Source organism: Rhea americana, unplaced genomic scaffold (assembly GCF_003343005.1).
Source record: "Rhea americana isolate MKP2758 unplaced genomic scaffold, rheAme1 scaffold_102, whole genome shotgun sequence".
NCBI classification, from domain to species: Eukaryota; Metazoa; Chordata; class Aves; order Rheiformes; family Rheidae; genus Rhea; species Rhea americana.
The window spans coordinates 124,957-140,584 of record NW_028185062.1 but is presented as its reverse complement, the minus strand read 5'-3'; the positions used below and the strand labels follow the sequence as shown (position 1 = coordinate 140,584).

At 34.7% G+C, this 15,628-nt stretch overlaps 1 protein-coding gene across 4 annotated transcripts in view; it reads left to right on the top strand.

Annotated features, from left to right (window-relative positions):
* FUT8 (fucosyltransferase 8) overlaps positions 1-15,628 on the top strand; it is a 121,600-nt gene that overhangs the window by 41,051 nt on the left and 64,921 nt on the right. For 2 of the 4 annotated variants that reach the window (XM_085305563.1, XM_085305555.1), the window contains exons 3-4: positions 677-766; positions 12,442-12,867. In XM_085305563.1, coding sequence (XP_085161689.1) covers positions 12,665-12,867 — 203 coding nt within the window. In that variant the 5' untranslated portion in view covers positions 677-766; positions 12,442-12,664. Of the gene's footprint in view, positions 1-676; positions 767-6,023; positions 6,119-12,441; positions 12,868-15,628 lie in introns of all 4 variants that reach the window. The other 2 variants (XM_085305580.1, XM_085305571.1) reach the window with 2 other exon arrangements.

Here is a 15,628-nt window from a genome sequence, read left to right as displayed (position 1 = left end):
ACAGGATTTGTGTTCCTGGATCTCATGTGCTTCTTTTTTTTTTTTTTTTTTTAACATTCTTTACACTAGTAGTTCTGACTGGTATTTTGAACAGTAAGTGATGCTTAGAAATGGGGAAACATAGCTGTTTGACCAAACTGTTAACTAGCAGAAGCACATTAATTGATTAAACAGATTCCTATTTTTCATTCAAAATGTGTAGTAGCTTTCACCTGAGGGTTTAATAGTGCTTGTAAACATTAATGAATTCAGTTTCAAGCATCACTTTGAGTCTGACAAATATTAACAAGAGAAACTGGTATCTGGTGAGAATGGCTTGTCCAAGTTATTCAGTAAATCAATACAGATTGCAAAATAGCCTTTGCTTTCATTCTTTGACTGCTAGATCATATTGGATKTAGTGTAAGTATAATGACAGATGGATGAAATATTCTGATTTAAGGTAACAACAGATCTGTGTGGATAATCCATAATTAATTAAATAAAAAGTAGAAAGTGTAATATTTTAAGATAAAAACTAGATTCTTTCTCAATGTTACAATATGAGGGAAAATTGAAAGAAAAATATTCTTGCAGAATGTGGAATGGAATACTGTTTTTTGAATGGGAAAGCAGAGGGTTTTACTTTTTTTTTTTTTCTTTCTTATTTTCTTTTTTTCCTCCCTCTTTTCTACAGTTATTCCCCTGGCTACTGGACTAGTGGAATTACTTATTTATCTCAAAGCCTAAGATGCAGTTGTGTTTATTTCCTACTGTTATGGCAAAGGTAAGTTGTTTTTCAAATGTCTTGTTCAAGATATCATCATATAAAAATATGCAACTGTTCATGTGAAAGATAATACACAATGTACAGCTACATGTTATGCATCTTAAAAATTTCACATCAAAAGTCATAAGAATGTTGAATAAATTAAATTCCTGACAAGTTTTGTCTTTTCACACATTCACAGAACAGCTATGGCTGGCAGGAACCTCTGGAGATCTTCCAGTCTAACCCCKCTGCTCAGAGCAGGATCAACCAGAGCAGGTTGCTCAGGACCATGTCCAATTAGGTTCTGAGGATCTCTGAGGTTGGAGACTCTACAACCTTTGTGGGCAACCTATTCCAGGATTTGCCAACCCTCACAGTGGGAAGAGGAGGGATTGTTTTTTTTCTTCCTTAGGCTTAGATGAAATGTCTTGTATTTCAGTTTGCGCCAACYGCTTCTTGTGTGGTCACTGGCACCTCTGAAAAGAGTCTGAATCCATCATCTTTACTGCCTCCCATCAGATATTTATATACATTGATAAAATTCTCCCAACTCATCTCATCTTCAGGCTTAAACAATCCCAGCTTGCTCAGCCTCTCCCTGTATATCAGATCGTCCAATCCCTTAATCWTTACACTGAACTTGCTCCAGTATGCTCTTATTTTTCTTGCAATGGGGCACCCAGCAGTGGATGCAGCACTCAAGGAGTGGCCTTAGCAGGGCTCAGTATAGGGGAAGGATCACTGCCCTTGATCTGCAGCCCAGAATACTGTTTRCCTTCTTTGCCACAAAGGTGCATTGCTGGCTCAGGGTCAGCTTGTCCACCAGGACGCCCAGGTCCTTCTCTACAAAGCTGATTTTGAGCCAGTCAGTCAACATGGACTGGTGCATGGCGTTATTCCTCCCCAGATGCAGGACTTGGTCTTTCCTTTTGTTGAACTTCATGAGGTTCCTGTCAGCCCATTTCTCCAGCCTGTCGAGGTTGCTCTGAATGAGAACACAGCCATCTGGTACATCAATCAGATAAACCACATTTCATTTAATTTAACCTTTCATTCTTTGTTGGGTAACTGAAAGTAATGTCACAAATGTTAGAAATGTTGGGACTCTCTGGGAAGAAACTGTTGATTAGATTGAATAAAACCACTCTGTTTTGAAACATATACAGATAATTTCTCTCTCTCTTGAAGGGTATTTTCAGAAGTCTTTATTGTAGAAGTATTAGAATGTTAAATTTTGAAACTGCTACAGATTTCTATGCAAAGAATTTTTAATAGGCAAATATGGATATTATTCAAATGTCCAATATACATATAGAGAGATTTTTAATGGAGCTTTCTAACATGGAATTCCAATCTATGGAGACTGCCAAGGTGAATCACACTCTGAAAGTCCAGTTATGAGGAGAAAGTGCATGGAATAGCAGTTTCCGTGTCATAGGTGGAAGACTGTAGTTTTCTTTCATTTTTGCTCAAATATTGAAGTGCAGCATGGGATTGGTTCAGAATCTTATAGAATAAAATAGTCCATGGGAAGATGAGAAAAGTTTCGAAGCTGTTGCTTAGCAGGATCACCTCAGTTTTGCTGGCATTTACCTTCAGTTTGGTTCTTGTTATTTTACCAAGTAGATGTGAGCTAGTTGTTATTGATATAGTAGTGATACTCAGCTTTTACAGTAATTTGATACAGACTTCTAATGAATTGCAGAAACCAGCTCTGAAGGCTGTTGTCATGATATCTCTAACTCAGTTTTGAGGCATTCATAGATAAGATAGTTATCCTTTTCTGTTAGGGAATCACATGTTTCACTGTGGTACATATACTAGCTGTCTACACAAACCCATTTTTTGTTACTCCAGGTCTAGGACCTTACAAAACATCTGAATGTAGGTATAGGTTTTCTCAAGCATGTTGTTCTATTAGCTCCTTCTTGAGAGGACAGAATTTCGTATTGTATGCTTATATTCATGATATAATGTTAAATAATTACAATAATGTCATAATAATGACGGTAACAAAATAGTTTTGAAGTTTTCTTTTGTAGCTATGCAAATGATTTTTTTTCCTAATGGATGAATAGCAGATCTTATGAACAATTTTTGGTGATGATGTATTAGATATMAAGTTCACCCAATTTGACAAATTGTATACAATAAAGTACCATGGGAAAGGGAGAAGTTTTAGTAGCAAATTGTTTATTTGAACTTGAAAAGCAAATATATAGCTGTCCTCTTGTAGTGTTATTTTTCTAGATATCAATTTGAGTCAGTCTTCTTCCTGTTTTGCTTTTTACTATGTAAAATATTTTGAATCAGAGATTTTTATTTGTTGTGAACAGAAGAAGGAAGGAAGGTTTTTGTTTTTTAGTTTTGTTTTTTAGAATTAGGGGGGAAAGTTTGCAGTAAAATCTCCTAATTGAATGACTTGAATTTTTCTACACTTTTTATTTGTAGGGGATGATATTTAGTCTGGTGGTAAATAAAATCCAGAAATTTCTTAAGATATTTTTTAATTGAATTAGCAGTGTTRGACTGATGGACTATGTGAGTTAATGAGGCCACTGCACAAGATGCTGTATAGATACCGAGATAAAAAGAGAGTTTATGTCTTAGGGAAATAGCAATCTAGGTAATGATAGAAGGGATWTGGAGAAGGGAATGGGAAAATACTAAAGCATATTTTAAGACAATAATATTTAGTCATGATGTACCATCTGCCAGGCGACTGCCTTGAAACAGTGATTTATAGTTGCCATGGCAGAATTTTGAAAGGGAGTAAGATTTAGTCAGTTCTGTGGCAGTCCAAGAAAATCTCACAGGTACTTGTAGAACAAAAAGCACGTGTGGTCGGTAAAGGGCAAGAGAAGATAACAGCTATGTCCCTGTCAATGTCAGTAGCTTCTTAAAGTAGCTAGAAAATGGGTAGTTTGCTTGAGATATCACAAAACAATCTTGCTTTTGGCATGTGGAGCTAGAAGCTTATAGGAAGCCTACAGAGGTGTTCGAAGATGTAAGGTTATAAAGATATGATATAAAATCAGAAATATGTATTTACAAGTTTCTTTTGAGTGTGGGTGGGGGAAATATGGGCAAATACCAATGCCAAAGAGAAAAACATAGTAATTTGGATGCAGTTTGATCAAGACCTAGATAAATGTTTGCCATTGTAATCTTAGATTGCCAAAGTAATCTTAGAAACTCTGCTAAGGTGGACGAGTAAAGACCTTGTTCAGTAGTGGTACCAGCATTATTGTGTGTAATAACGACTCTAATATTTGTGGTGGAGATCACTAATTGATGAAGAGGCTTATATAAAAGAATGGAAGTGTATATATTTCTCAGTTACTTTACTGTAAAACAGGATTCTGATTGAACTTAGGCTTGCCAGGAAAGGCAGAAAATTATACTTATTGTTTTTCTTCTCTTTGGTTTATTTTACCTGCTATACCCTTTGTTTATAACTTCAAAAGAATAGTAGAAGTCTCAGTCTGGGCACACTTTTATCATGTCTTTGTTGATCATCRGTCATTTTAGGCAATCTGTTGCTGCTATTTGGTCCACAAATACTGAAACTTTAGAGCAGTTAATCAACTCTGTTTGTAATCCATCTATGTTCATCTTTTGTTTTACTTTGATTCATTTTGATTGCATCAATAATCCGTATCTATGACTATAGAATAAAATTGTTTATACAGAGATAAACCTACCTCTGTTTGAAGCTCCTTACTGTAGAAACAAACTAAGCATTTACTTCCAAAGAGAAGAACTAAAATCTACTACAAGAAGATTGCTTACAGAACATTTTGAATGTTTATCTATTTTTTTTCTCATATGGCTTCCTTTTGCCTTTGTTTCTGTTCTTTTTTTTTTTTGTTGTTTCCAACTATAAAATTTTATGCAGTTAAATTGAAAGTGATTGGTGTGTGGGTGACCTAGGCATTTCAGAACATGTACTAGAAACTTAGAAATAATACCAKGATCCTCTAAGGTTCATCTCTCCTCTACTTTGTATTTCTTGTCAGCAATATAATATTATGAATTTTGCTGTGTTTCCATATGAATCTTCAGACTCTTCTAAAACTGGTGGTCTAGGTTTTAGATTTTAGTAGGCTGTTGCTTTAGCAACTCCATTTTTGATAGCTTACTTTCTTGGTAAGCTGTGTAAGTCTGAAAACTCATCAAGCTTCCATACTTCAGTGGCAGAATCTTTCTAACCAAATTTTGGTAAGGATAAATCACATTGCACCTTTCTCCTAACTTTTAGTTCTTGTTGCTTGTGATTTTATTTTCTAACTCAGTAGATGTAGTTTCATATAGTTAAGGAAGTCTCCTCAATAGCAAACCCACCTGCTAGGGTATTTATTTCCTGTGTTGAAGATCTGAAATTATAGTATAAGAAGGCTTAAGCATTGAATAAGTCTGCACTTTCAATGAAATTCAAAAGGACAGTCCATACTGTAAAGAATTTTTAATATTGCAAAAAAGCTTTGACATGGATGCACCTTATTTCTCCTGATGATATTAGAGTTGTATGCTTTTATTTATTAGCATTTGAATTAAGTTARTGTTGTCTTTATTATTTCCTTTTGTTATTTCGTAAGTAGTGCATTCTCCCATTTGAAATAATGATTTTTAGCCAGACCTCCTCTGTTRATTTGACAATAAAACATTTTATCTACTTACAGTCATTTGTGGCTTACATGTGTAGTAGGAATGATTTGATTTCCTGATTGAGGCATTGAAGCAGATCCTTATTTTTGTGTAAATATTCTGCCTTCTCTTTAATGGAGTATAAATTTGTGACACTAAACACTTTTTCTGTATGATGCACTACCAGTAAATAAATTCTAATTTGACTTCCTTTTATATAGTGTTAGTTACCATTCAACTGATGCATTAAAGGTTGTATATTCCTAATGATTTGTAACAGCAAGTACTTACAAAAACTTTTCTGCGTCATTAAATAATACTGCATACTTTATAGTGACCTTTTCTAATAAAGCTAGAGGATTAAATTAAACCTTGAAAAAATAGCTTACTGTAGATGATATTTTGCTTTCAGTTTAACATTTGCTTTTAACATTATTTCATTCTTGTTCTACACTGCCTTTTCCTAATATTGATATGATTTTTTTCTTTTTTTTAAGTATTTGCAACAGCACTTTTGAATAACGCAGTTTATAAGGAGTGACAGAAAATTCTTACATTTTAATCCCCCCAGAATTTAATGTCAGTTACCACTGATGTCTATTTATCTTTCTTATTGTTTTGGGAGGATTTCGTAGTTGTGTGAAGTCTCTTCATCTTCATACTCCTGTGGAACTAGAAGATCCTTTGGATTCATGTGTGGAAGATTTTTTGCCATTTTGTGTAAGTCCAAACTACTTCATTTCACCACAGATAAAGATTTCATGGAAGGACTTAATTCTAGRCTCTTTTTGGTGTATTGATTGCCCTACATTCAGGTATCCCTGAAGGTTACCGATTTCATTTGGACATCTCCAGCCCCACTCTGATTTTGGCATTAAAGACTCTTTTGCCACAATATTCTTTTATGCTGCTACTTCTACTCAGCTTAATCTTTCAGTCCGTGAYGAGCACCTGTATCAGTGCTGTGACTGGAACCTCTATGGACATTAGCAGGGTTCTTATGAGTGGGAGATGATTTCCCTGAGAGATCAGATTGAAACCCTCTTATGTGAGTGTAATGATGAAACTTAAACAGAAAATTAGGTTGGAAGATAACTGATTGGAGATAATTCCAAGAGGTGTTGGGGAGAATAGAGAAATACTTTCACCCAAAACACTCAGGTTAAGCCCTTTCTTTTGCAAAGAGGTAGATAGAGGAACTTTATTACATCTGTCAAGATGCTGTAAGTATCAGAATGGAATCTGCCAAAAGGAGCCTTTCACTTTTTTTTTTTTTTTTTTTTTTTTTTTTTTTTTAAGATAAATTATTGTAAACATCTAGAAGAGAGAGAAAGAAAGATCACAAGAATTTCGGCAAATGAGATCTACCAGGAAAGCGTGAATCCTTTGTTTGTTGTGTTGAAAAGAAAGGAGGTAGAAGATTTAAATGTTTTAGAAGGTGCTGTCATAAGATGGTAGTCAACTATTCTCCACATCCTCTAGAAAGGAAATGATAATTGATCTAAAGTTACAGCAAAGAATTTATGCTAGCTAATTATCAATATACTGTGTTTTGGCATGCTTATGCATTGGAAAATGCAAGGAAGTCAGTATCTGGAGGAAAATCCAGTTACAGATAAGATAAGATAGATTAGAAATATGGAGCCAGGTCAAAAGTCTAAAAGGATCTCAGAACTTAAAGTGAGATGACTAAGGCTGTTCAACAGTTGACCATTAGCTCTCAGAGCAGTTTGTTTCTTTATGGTTTAGGTTGACTCAGCTGTCATCCTGAACTATGATTAAAATTTGTATACTTATATTGAAGGTTATTCATTTGTGAAATACTTTCTCATAGCAGCTTATGATGCTTCAGACAATATTGCAAAAGCTCTGACCGTATTGTAAATTCTATTTAAATCGTGACACATCTCCCAGAAGGGAGAATTCTAGCTAAAACTTTGGGAACAGCCAATAAATTAAAATGTAGAGTGCATATATATATGTGTGTGTGTGTGTATACATGTGTGTATATATATATAAAATTCTTAATAAAAATGAAGATCCTTTATTTAATGTTACACATTAATCAGTGTTTAGTTAGATTTTTTTCTGTGCCTGCTTAATAGAATATATTTTTTGATACTGCTTTTAAATGGAGAGTCAGGCTTTTCCATGTCTTTTGATTTGGAGGACTCTTTATACTCAGTTTCAGACAAGATATTGATAACTATATATGCTATGATTCATCTTAGGTTAGAGTTAGTGGATTTGTGTGCTGATGATCTCCATACTTCCTGACCTACTGTCAGTTTCTTCTCTTTTAACCAGACAGTGAGTAACATGATGACCTTTCTTTTTCCATGCAGCTTTACTTCTTTAAAAGATTAAGAGTGATTCTGTTGAATTACATTTGGAAACTCAAGTTGGCTAGATCAGCTGTGTAACCATTACAATTAGCTCTCTCGACTGTGTGTTTGCTTACTGCTTCAAAAGAACTTTAATAAATCTATGAGGCATAATTTCTCTTTACAAAGCCATGTTAATTCTTTTTTCTTTTGATAATATTTATGTCTATATCCACATTTCTATTTGTTCTTATTTTTATTTCTTCCAGTTTGCATGACATGAGTGTCATTTTTCTGGCCTATAGTTGCATGGATACATGYTGTAGCCTTTAAGGAGAACTAGGTTTACTCTTTTCCTTTGCTACAAGTTGATTGCAACTGAGAGGTTACGTGCTACAGTTAATAGTCAAAACTATTTCATCCTTGAAAAACTTTAAAACTATTGAGAAAATACCCTATCTTCCTGCTGATTTGTTATATTCATTTTATGAATTTGTTTTATAACCTGTTCTACTAACTCTACTGTTTGAGGCAGACCAGTATCTCCTGYATAAAGAAGATACCTAACGTGCGAGTCTGTTGAAGCTCTTCTGTTATGAACAAAAGGAAATAATTATTTTCCTTGCAAAGGACTCTAAACAGTTCTTTTATACACTGGTCGTTTGTAGGCTTTAGAGACGGTCTGGTAGGCTATCTGGTTCTGATAAGATTCGATATTAATTTGCCTTTAATGCCTTTAATATACCAGAATTTGCAGTCTTATCTATTTCATCATTTGATCATGAATTTAATTTTTGGGGGGATACTTTCCCAATTATAGTAGTTTCCTTTACCTGCCATTTTAGTTAAGAACTTCTACCATGGTACCTTTAGAGGTGGCACTTCTCTTCTTATATTTCCTTCTTGAAATTAATGACAAGCGTGGTGGATTTTTCTTACTTTTGTTGCTCCTAGAAGAAGATCAGATCTGAGTATATTATGCAGAGTAAAAAGTACTAAGACTACTAAGACTAAGCAAAAAGATTTAAAAAGGCTAAAAGACTATAAGTGCTCCTTCAGCAGAAATTTTGATCTAAGTTCTACAAACTACCTATGACTAAGGCAAGAGTTATTTTTTCTCGTATGAATTTCCTTAGTAGCTTTTGTCTTAGGCAGTAATTTTATGATGTCTATAGCATTTGATTAATCTCAGTATAATTCCCGGTATAATATTTACTTAATCAACAGAAGAATATTTGAAGTCATCCTTTTTTTTTTTTTTTTTTTTTTTTTTGCCTTTACTGACCTTTTGATTTTGCTCAGCATATTGCAACTGCTGCCAAGAATTTACTGGGTGATTGGTAGCATAGTCGTAATAATAATAATACTCTTTTCCTACCTAGACCTCAAACTTCAATCCATAAATGTTTTATATTAATTGTTCATATGGGTAACTGATATGACACTAAGCTTGCTTCACTTACAGAAAAAACCCTTCATGGGCTGGGCATGGCCTATCCTGTTTCATATACTGTGTACCTTGGCATTGTAGGGTCCTGGTGGGTCTTCCCTCAACTAGGTTTTAGTGTGCATTTTGTCAGTAGCCTCTTAAAAYCAGGTACTCTAGCTCCCACAACTTTTTATTAGGTAGTAGATTTTGTGTAAAAGTCTATATACTATTGCTTCTGTGTAATGTTTCATTGAGAGTTTATTTATTCAAGCTCATATCTGCCATTTCTTTTTTGCGTTTTATTGGCTTTCCCCCATCATTGTCTTTCACTTACCATCCTTTCTCTGTCTCTCTTCCCTTTCTTGCTTAGCCTCTCTCCCTGCCCACTCTCTCTCACTCTCTCATCTCTCTTGCTCGCCCTCTGCTCCATCTGTTCTGGTTGAACACATTATATGCAAAATCATTTGGTAATATTTTTGGAACTTATTGCCTTGCTAACACACTGATTCTGTATGAACTTCAATAGAATCATAGAATCAGTAAGGTTGGAAGGGACCTCTGGAGATCATCTAGTCCAACCTCCTTGCTCAGCAGGGTCACCTAGGGCATGTTAGACTGGGTTGCATCCAGGCGGACCTGGAATATCTCCAGAGGTGGAGACTCCACGACCTCACTGGGCAACCTGTTCCAGTGCTCTGTCACTCTCACAGTGAAGAAGTTCTTCCTTATATTCAGGCAGAATATTAGTACCATGATATTTCAAACCTTATCATTTATAATGAATGGAACTGAAATTCTTACTGAGATACCATGCAGCTAAAATAGAGTTTCTTTTATTTGAGGTTGTGAATTCTGGTTATAGATTGTCATCTTTCAGACTTTTCTGAGAAGGTTATTCTGCAACCTGATTAAGACAGCAGACCCAAGAAAAGTCTTCCACCTCTTCTATAAATCAAGGAGAAAAACCTACACTAGCCAACACCTTTTCTTCTTGAGGTAGGGCTCTGGTATGGGACCAATTAGTTTAGTTCCTTCTTTTCTTAATGAGGAGAACTACAGTGATTTTCAAAATCTTCCSTAGGGAAGTCCAAATAATTATTCAAAAATTTGTTTAGCATTTCAGTGCCAGACCATTTGGCCACCCTGATGAATGAGAGGGATCCAATGAATTACCCTGATAAGACTATTTTAGGAATGTCTCAACATGTACAGTATTTGATGAGTGAACAGACTGGACACTATAAAGTTAACTGTCATTCCTCAGGAGAAACATGAAATAAAAATGAAATAAAAAGCCCTGTTTTTTCCTCAAACTGTGATCTAAGAGCTTGCAGGAGAATTCCTGAAAGTAGTCCCACATTTTTGCTAAGATAGAACAAAAGCTACATGAAGCTTTCTTAGAGATCTGTATAAAATCATTTGCACCTAACAGGGGATTCTGAAATTGCTTTCAAGGAAAACTGATTTGCCAATAATATAGCTTGTCACAGATATGTTAGATGGAAAAACTGAGAGCACTTTTACAAATGGTTTCCATTTAAGTAGTGATACTCAGTTTTCAGATACTTTACCATGTCTATCATCTTGCTAGTTTAAATGTAATTTTTGTGCCTCTTTCAAAAATACACAAACAAAAACTTTACCCCGAAATAACATGAGAAAATTTTCAGCATTCTTAAAACTCTATTTGAATTCTTGTATCTGGAAGTCACTGCTCCAGACCTAGCTCCATAACTGGATGATTATGGATGTTACCGCAAGAAGGGAACATCTTTTCTTGGAACTTGAAATGGAATTGGAACAGAACAAAAGTATGAATGAAAGGAAATAGAAATCAAAGTAAAGAGGGGATAAATGGAGAAGAAGATTTCAGAAGAATATGGATGAAGATAGTATCTCAAAGGAAACAGAGCTGATTTGTAGATTTGAGAATTGGAAGTATGGATTGCTTTGGGAATTGAATATATCTTTTCAGTCTTTTATAAAAAGTAGAAATATTAGACTGCAGAGAGGGAGAAAAAAGAGTGATAATACTTTTGAACATTTTGGACACATTTACCAGTTAAGTCTTAAGATCTGTCCTAGATAGACCGAGGAAATTCTTACTGTCATTAAATGATGTCTTGTTAAGTAGAAAATGAGTTAAGGTGATTTTGTTTGCTTTTAAACATTTTTTAATAAGCGCAGCCATTTTAGACAAGAGAAGCTATTACCTTTTAAGCTTTTCCAGCACTTTTTGTGTATTTATTAATGATACTTGTCAAAGTGGGTTTGATGATAGTTTTAAAGCAAAAGAAAAATGTTTCTAAAGAGTTAGGTTTCTGAACTCTGGTCTGCTTTTGGAATGTGTGAATGTAACAACACTACAAAACTTTTAGCAGTGTATGAAGACTACTGTGTCTATTTTACTCTATTTGAAACCTCAATTCCTTCTCATCTTCCTCATTTTCTACAATTCCTAGGAAACTCAGTTTCTTTTTCTTGTAACTGTCTGAGTTATATTTGAAATTCTTCTCTTTTCTACATATCTTAAATGTTTAGTGTTTCTTTTTTTACTGTTTTAACAAGTGCATTGGAAGTCTAAAGAGTGAAGTTATATTATCTTGTAATTTTAATCAAGAAATAAAATTTGGGGTTTAATTTTAGACAGCCATTTCAGAAGCCACTAGAAATTGAATAGGAACATATACAATGAATGGTCACCTAGAAATTATCGCTTATACTCTTGGCAGTGTTTGCAAGTTGCTTAATTGGTATCAAAGCTGGTACTAGGCCAATCTACTTGCCAATAGTGAAGTCTGTTGATAAAATGACTGTTTTGTTTTGTTAAACTGTTTTGTTTTAGGGTGGGACTCACTAGACAGAAGAGAGTTTGTAAAAGTGAAAAAAAAAGACAGATTTTGTAATTGAATAAAAAGTTTTTATATTTTTATGATAAAAGAGAATATTAAGTTTTCTAGAGAATGTATTTTCTAATTTATTGAACTATTGTAACGTGTGCACTGACACATAACTGGTAAATAGTTTTCTTATGAAAAAAGTAGTGTTTCTTCTAGCCATTTCAAATCTGGAATTAATTTTGTGTTCTTTGCATGTTTTGTTTTTAATAAACTCAGCATATTTATTGTGGAAACTTAAAAACTTTTTGTTTTTCTGCTTGATGGAAAGTAGTAACGCTGTTTATCAGTATTCCTGGGTGTTAGTAACAATACATTTAGCTTAATTACACACCAATATATTTTATTATCTATCAGAATTATAACTTCATATTTCTTCTATTCTTTCCACAGAATTTATACCAAGAATGATACGATATTAATGCTTTCTATGTACAGCCACATAAAGATCTTTTCTAAGGAGTTGCTGTAGGACAAACACTGAGAATAATTTTTCTCCATTACAATGTGGTGAAGCAGAGCAATTGAAATTGTCCACTTTTGTACAGGCTACGGACTTAAAATGTTTGTTATTTTGTGAGAAGAAGCAGTTTTTRAGTGAACTGAACATCTGAAAATGCGGCCATGGACTGGTTCTTGGCGTTGGATTATGCTCATCCTCTTTGCTTGGGGAACTTTACTCTTTTATATTGGTGGACATCTGGTACGAGACAGTGAGCACCCAGATCACTCTAGTCGTGAGTTATCTAAGATACTTGCTAAACTTGAACGTTTAAAGCAGCAAAATGAAGACTTAAGGCGGATGGCAGAATCTCTCAGGTATGATTTAAAAAATAATAAATTTATTCAGAAAATGGTTACATGAAGTATCAAAATATTAAATTGAAAGTTTTTTAAAAAATCCATTTTTATTATATTTAAAACCATAGAGAAGTATTTTGTCAATGCTATAACTAAACGAAAATATATTATAAAAGCCTTTAAACAAACTAAGTAATCCTCTACATTTAGTTTTGGCCTTACCTCGGGTCACTGTTCAATGGGATGCAAGTGTTACTATCAAAATAACAGAATTCTGTAGGATATTAACTCCTTATTGTCATGGATTTAACAATTGCAGCAACTTTAAACAAGTGCCATCTTTATGATGTTTAAACCAATGAGAAGAACTAGTGTCTTTTCTACACTTTTGCATGCAATAGCTGGTGGAGTTTGTTTAAAAAGTGGTGAGAACAAGGTAGAACTTATTGAAGATGATAAATTTGGCCTTGCTGAAGATGAGCTGCAGTGGACTGCTGTGATATATGAATGCTTATAATTATTTTTTTTTATTGCCTTGCTGCTAAGGTTGTAGTGCTGCTTGTAAAATAATGAAGCTCTTCTCCATTTTTATAATTATTTGCTACACTATAAATTGATACACTTGCAATATAAAGTGTTTTCTTTTACCTTCTCCAATAGGCAGCTCTTATTAATAGTGAGAGATTATTTCTCTGTATCTGAAAGCTGTACATGCTCAAAAGGAAAATAAAAAGGTTYCGAGGTTCTGATAATGTTTATATGCCTCCTTTAATACTGCTTAACTAGCCTAAGTGAGTTAATTTACCACTGGATCAGAAAGATTCTTGAGACGAGCAGAATTTTTCTTTTTGGAATTCTTTTTTTTTTTTTTGATTAATCATAGATCCATTATTAAATACTATTTTAAGAGAATCTACACTCCTGTCAGTAATGTGGTATCTATAATAGTGTGGCTGTGATACTTCTAAAGTACAGGAAAAGTAGTTAATCTGAGTAAGAAGACTAATACGAGCTAGTGTAGGTGCTGTGGAGTATGATGTAGAGACTCCTTAATGTCACCCTAAGGAATCAGGCTGGGTTCAGCAGGATTGCTTTGGTCTTTCCTGACATCAGTTCCTGTAGTGGGAGGTCTTCACACTGTGCTCTCCAGCATTCTGCAGGGCGTGTTATTCTGCTGCATGACCAGTGTAAGTGTTTGATACCAACTCAGCTCTACGTTTTACTAAATAGCAAGTCCTCCAGCAGCAAGTACTCCATCTTGCCTTGTTCCAGCCAGATTGCTCTTAACATAGACTTTTGGTATCTGTGTATGACTTTTCCCAGCACTCTCAAAGGAGAACTTTTTAGGCTGGATGTGGTGCCAAATTGTATCTAAGTATGTGGACATCATTATATACAACCTAAAAATCCTACTGCATCCTGGAAACACACACAGAGGAGGTGGCTTCACATGCCATTGTAGGAAGCTAGAGTAAAAAAGTTCAATACAAGATCTTGTAGAATGTGAAGGTAGTATTTCCTTCTAAAATCTCTTACATGAGCTGAAGTCGTACTCATAACCACGAGAACATATGTGTGGAAGAGCCTGGCCAGGGTCACCTGTGTGCAGCATGGAGGACAAGGGGCACTGGCAGTTGAGCCCTCATCACGTTTCTTGAGTTCTTTGTTGGCAATGGCGAACTGATTTTGGACTTGCCTTTTAATAAGCTTTAGGAGCAGATGCTGCGTTGGATTTTTTTTACCTCATTACGTTGTTTCACCTCTTCATAGGTCACAAGAAAAATTACTGATTTGTACAATTCTATTTTTGTCCTTAATTGGTATTTTATGGTTCCAGTCCTGTTTTTCATCATTTTTTTTACCTTATCTTTACATCAGTTTGTTTCCTGTCTTTATTTGCATGAAATCACATGTAGGGACTATGTAGCAATTAAATGCATAACTTCTCCTTTTAACCCTGTTCTGCTGTTTCATCTGGTGCATTCTCTTTCCCCTATACACATACGTATTATGTATACTTAATAAATACCAGTTTTAATGTTTCTGATACAAATCTCCATGTGGGCAGCTGGGAAAGGTGAAGCCTACTTGACGTGGTAAGTTAGGATCTGTTTTCCCTGCTTAGTGAAATGTGTTTTCACTGCCCTCTGTTCCTAGTTTACGGAATGCTCTGTTGGTACAGCTGGATGCTGATAAAGCATCTTCACTTAGGATCTGTGTTCTGAAAAATACGTGTGTTATTTTTGAACATACGTCCACCATAGAAGAAGTACCTCAGCATTCATGCAGTGCTGCACAGAGGAGACCCAAGTGCTCTCTGCACCTGCAAGCAGAGATTATCTTCATCTTGAGTAATACAGCCATAGATGACTSAGTGGCTGTAGTTATCTAAACTTGATTTATTAATATATGATAACAACTACACTGACCAAAAGCTTAATATACTGCTGTTGATAAAATGAGGTAATATAGAGTCCCCTGCCATAAACTTAAGCAATACCCAATATTTGAATAAATACAATATCTTTAAATTACTTTAATATTAGACTATAATAGGCAAATCCTGGGATTGTCTGTTTCAGAGAGGGAAATATTTGACCTTGAATGTAAGATTACCGCTCCCCATGCTTTCCATTCCCCTTATTTGGTTGACTTGAACAGTAATATGATGTATGTATACTTAAAGATACTTCTAACACCTTTCTTTGTAGTGATTCTGTATAGTCACAGGAGAATTTGAAACACAAGAAAGTGTAAAGTGCCTTTAAAGGCTTATTTG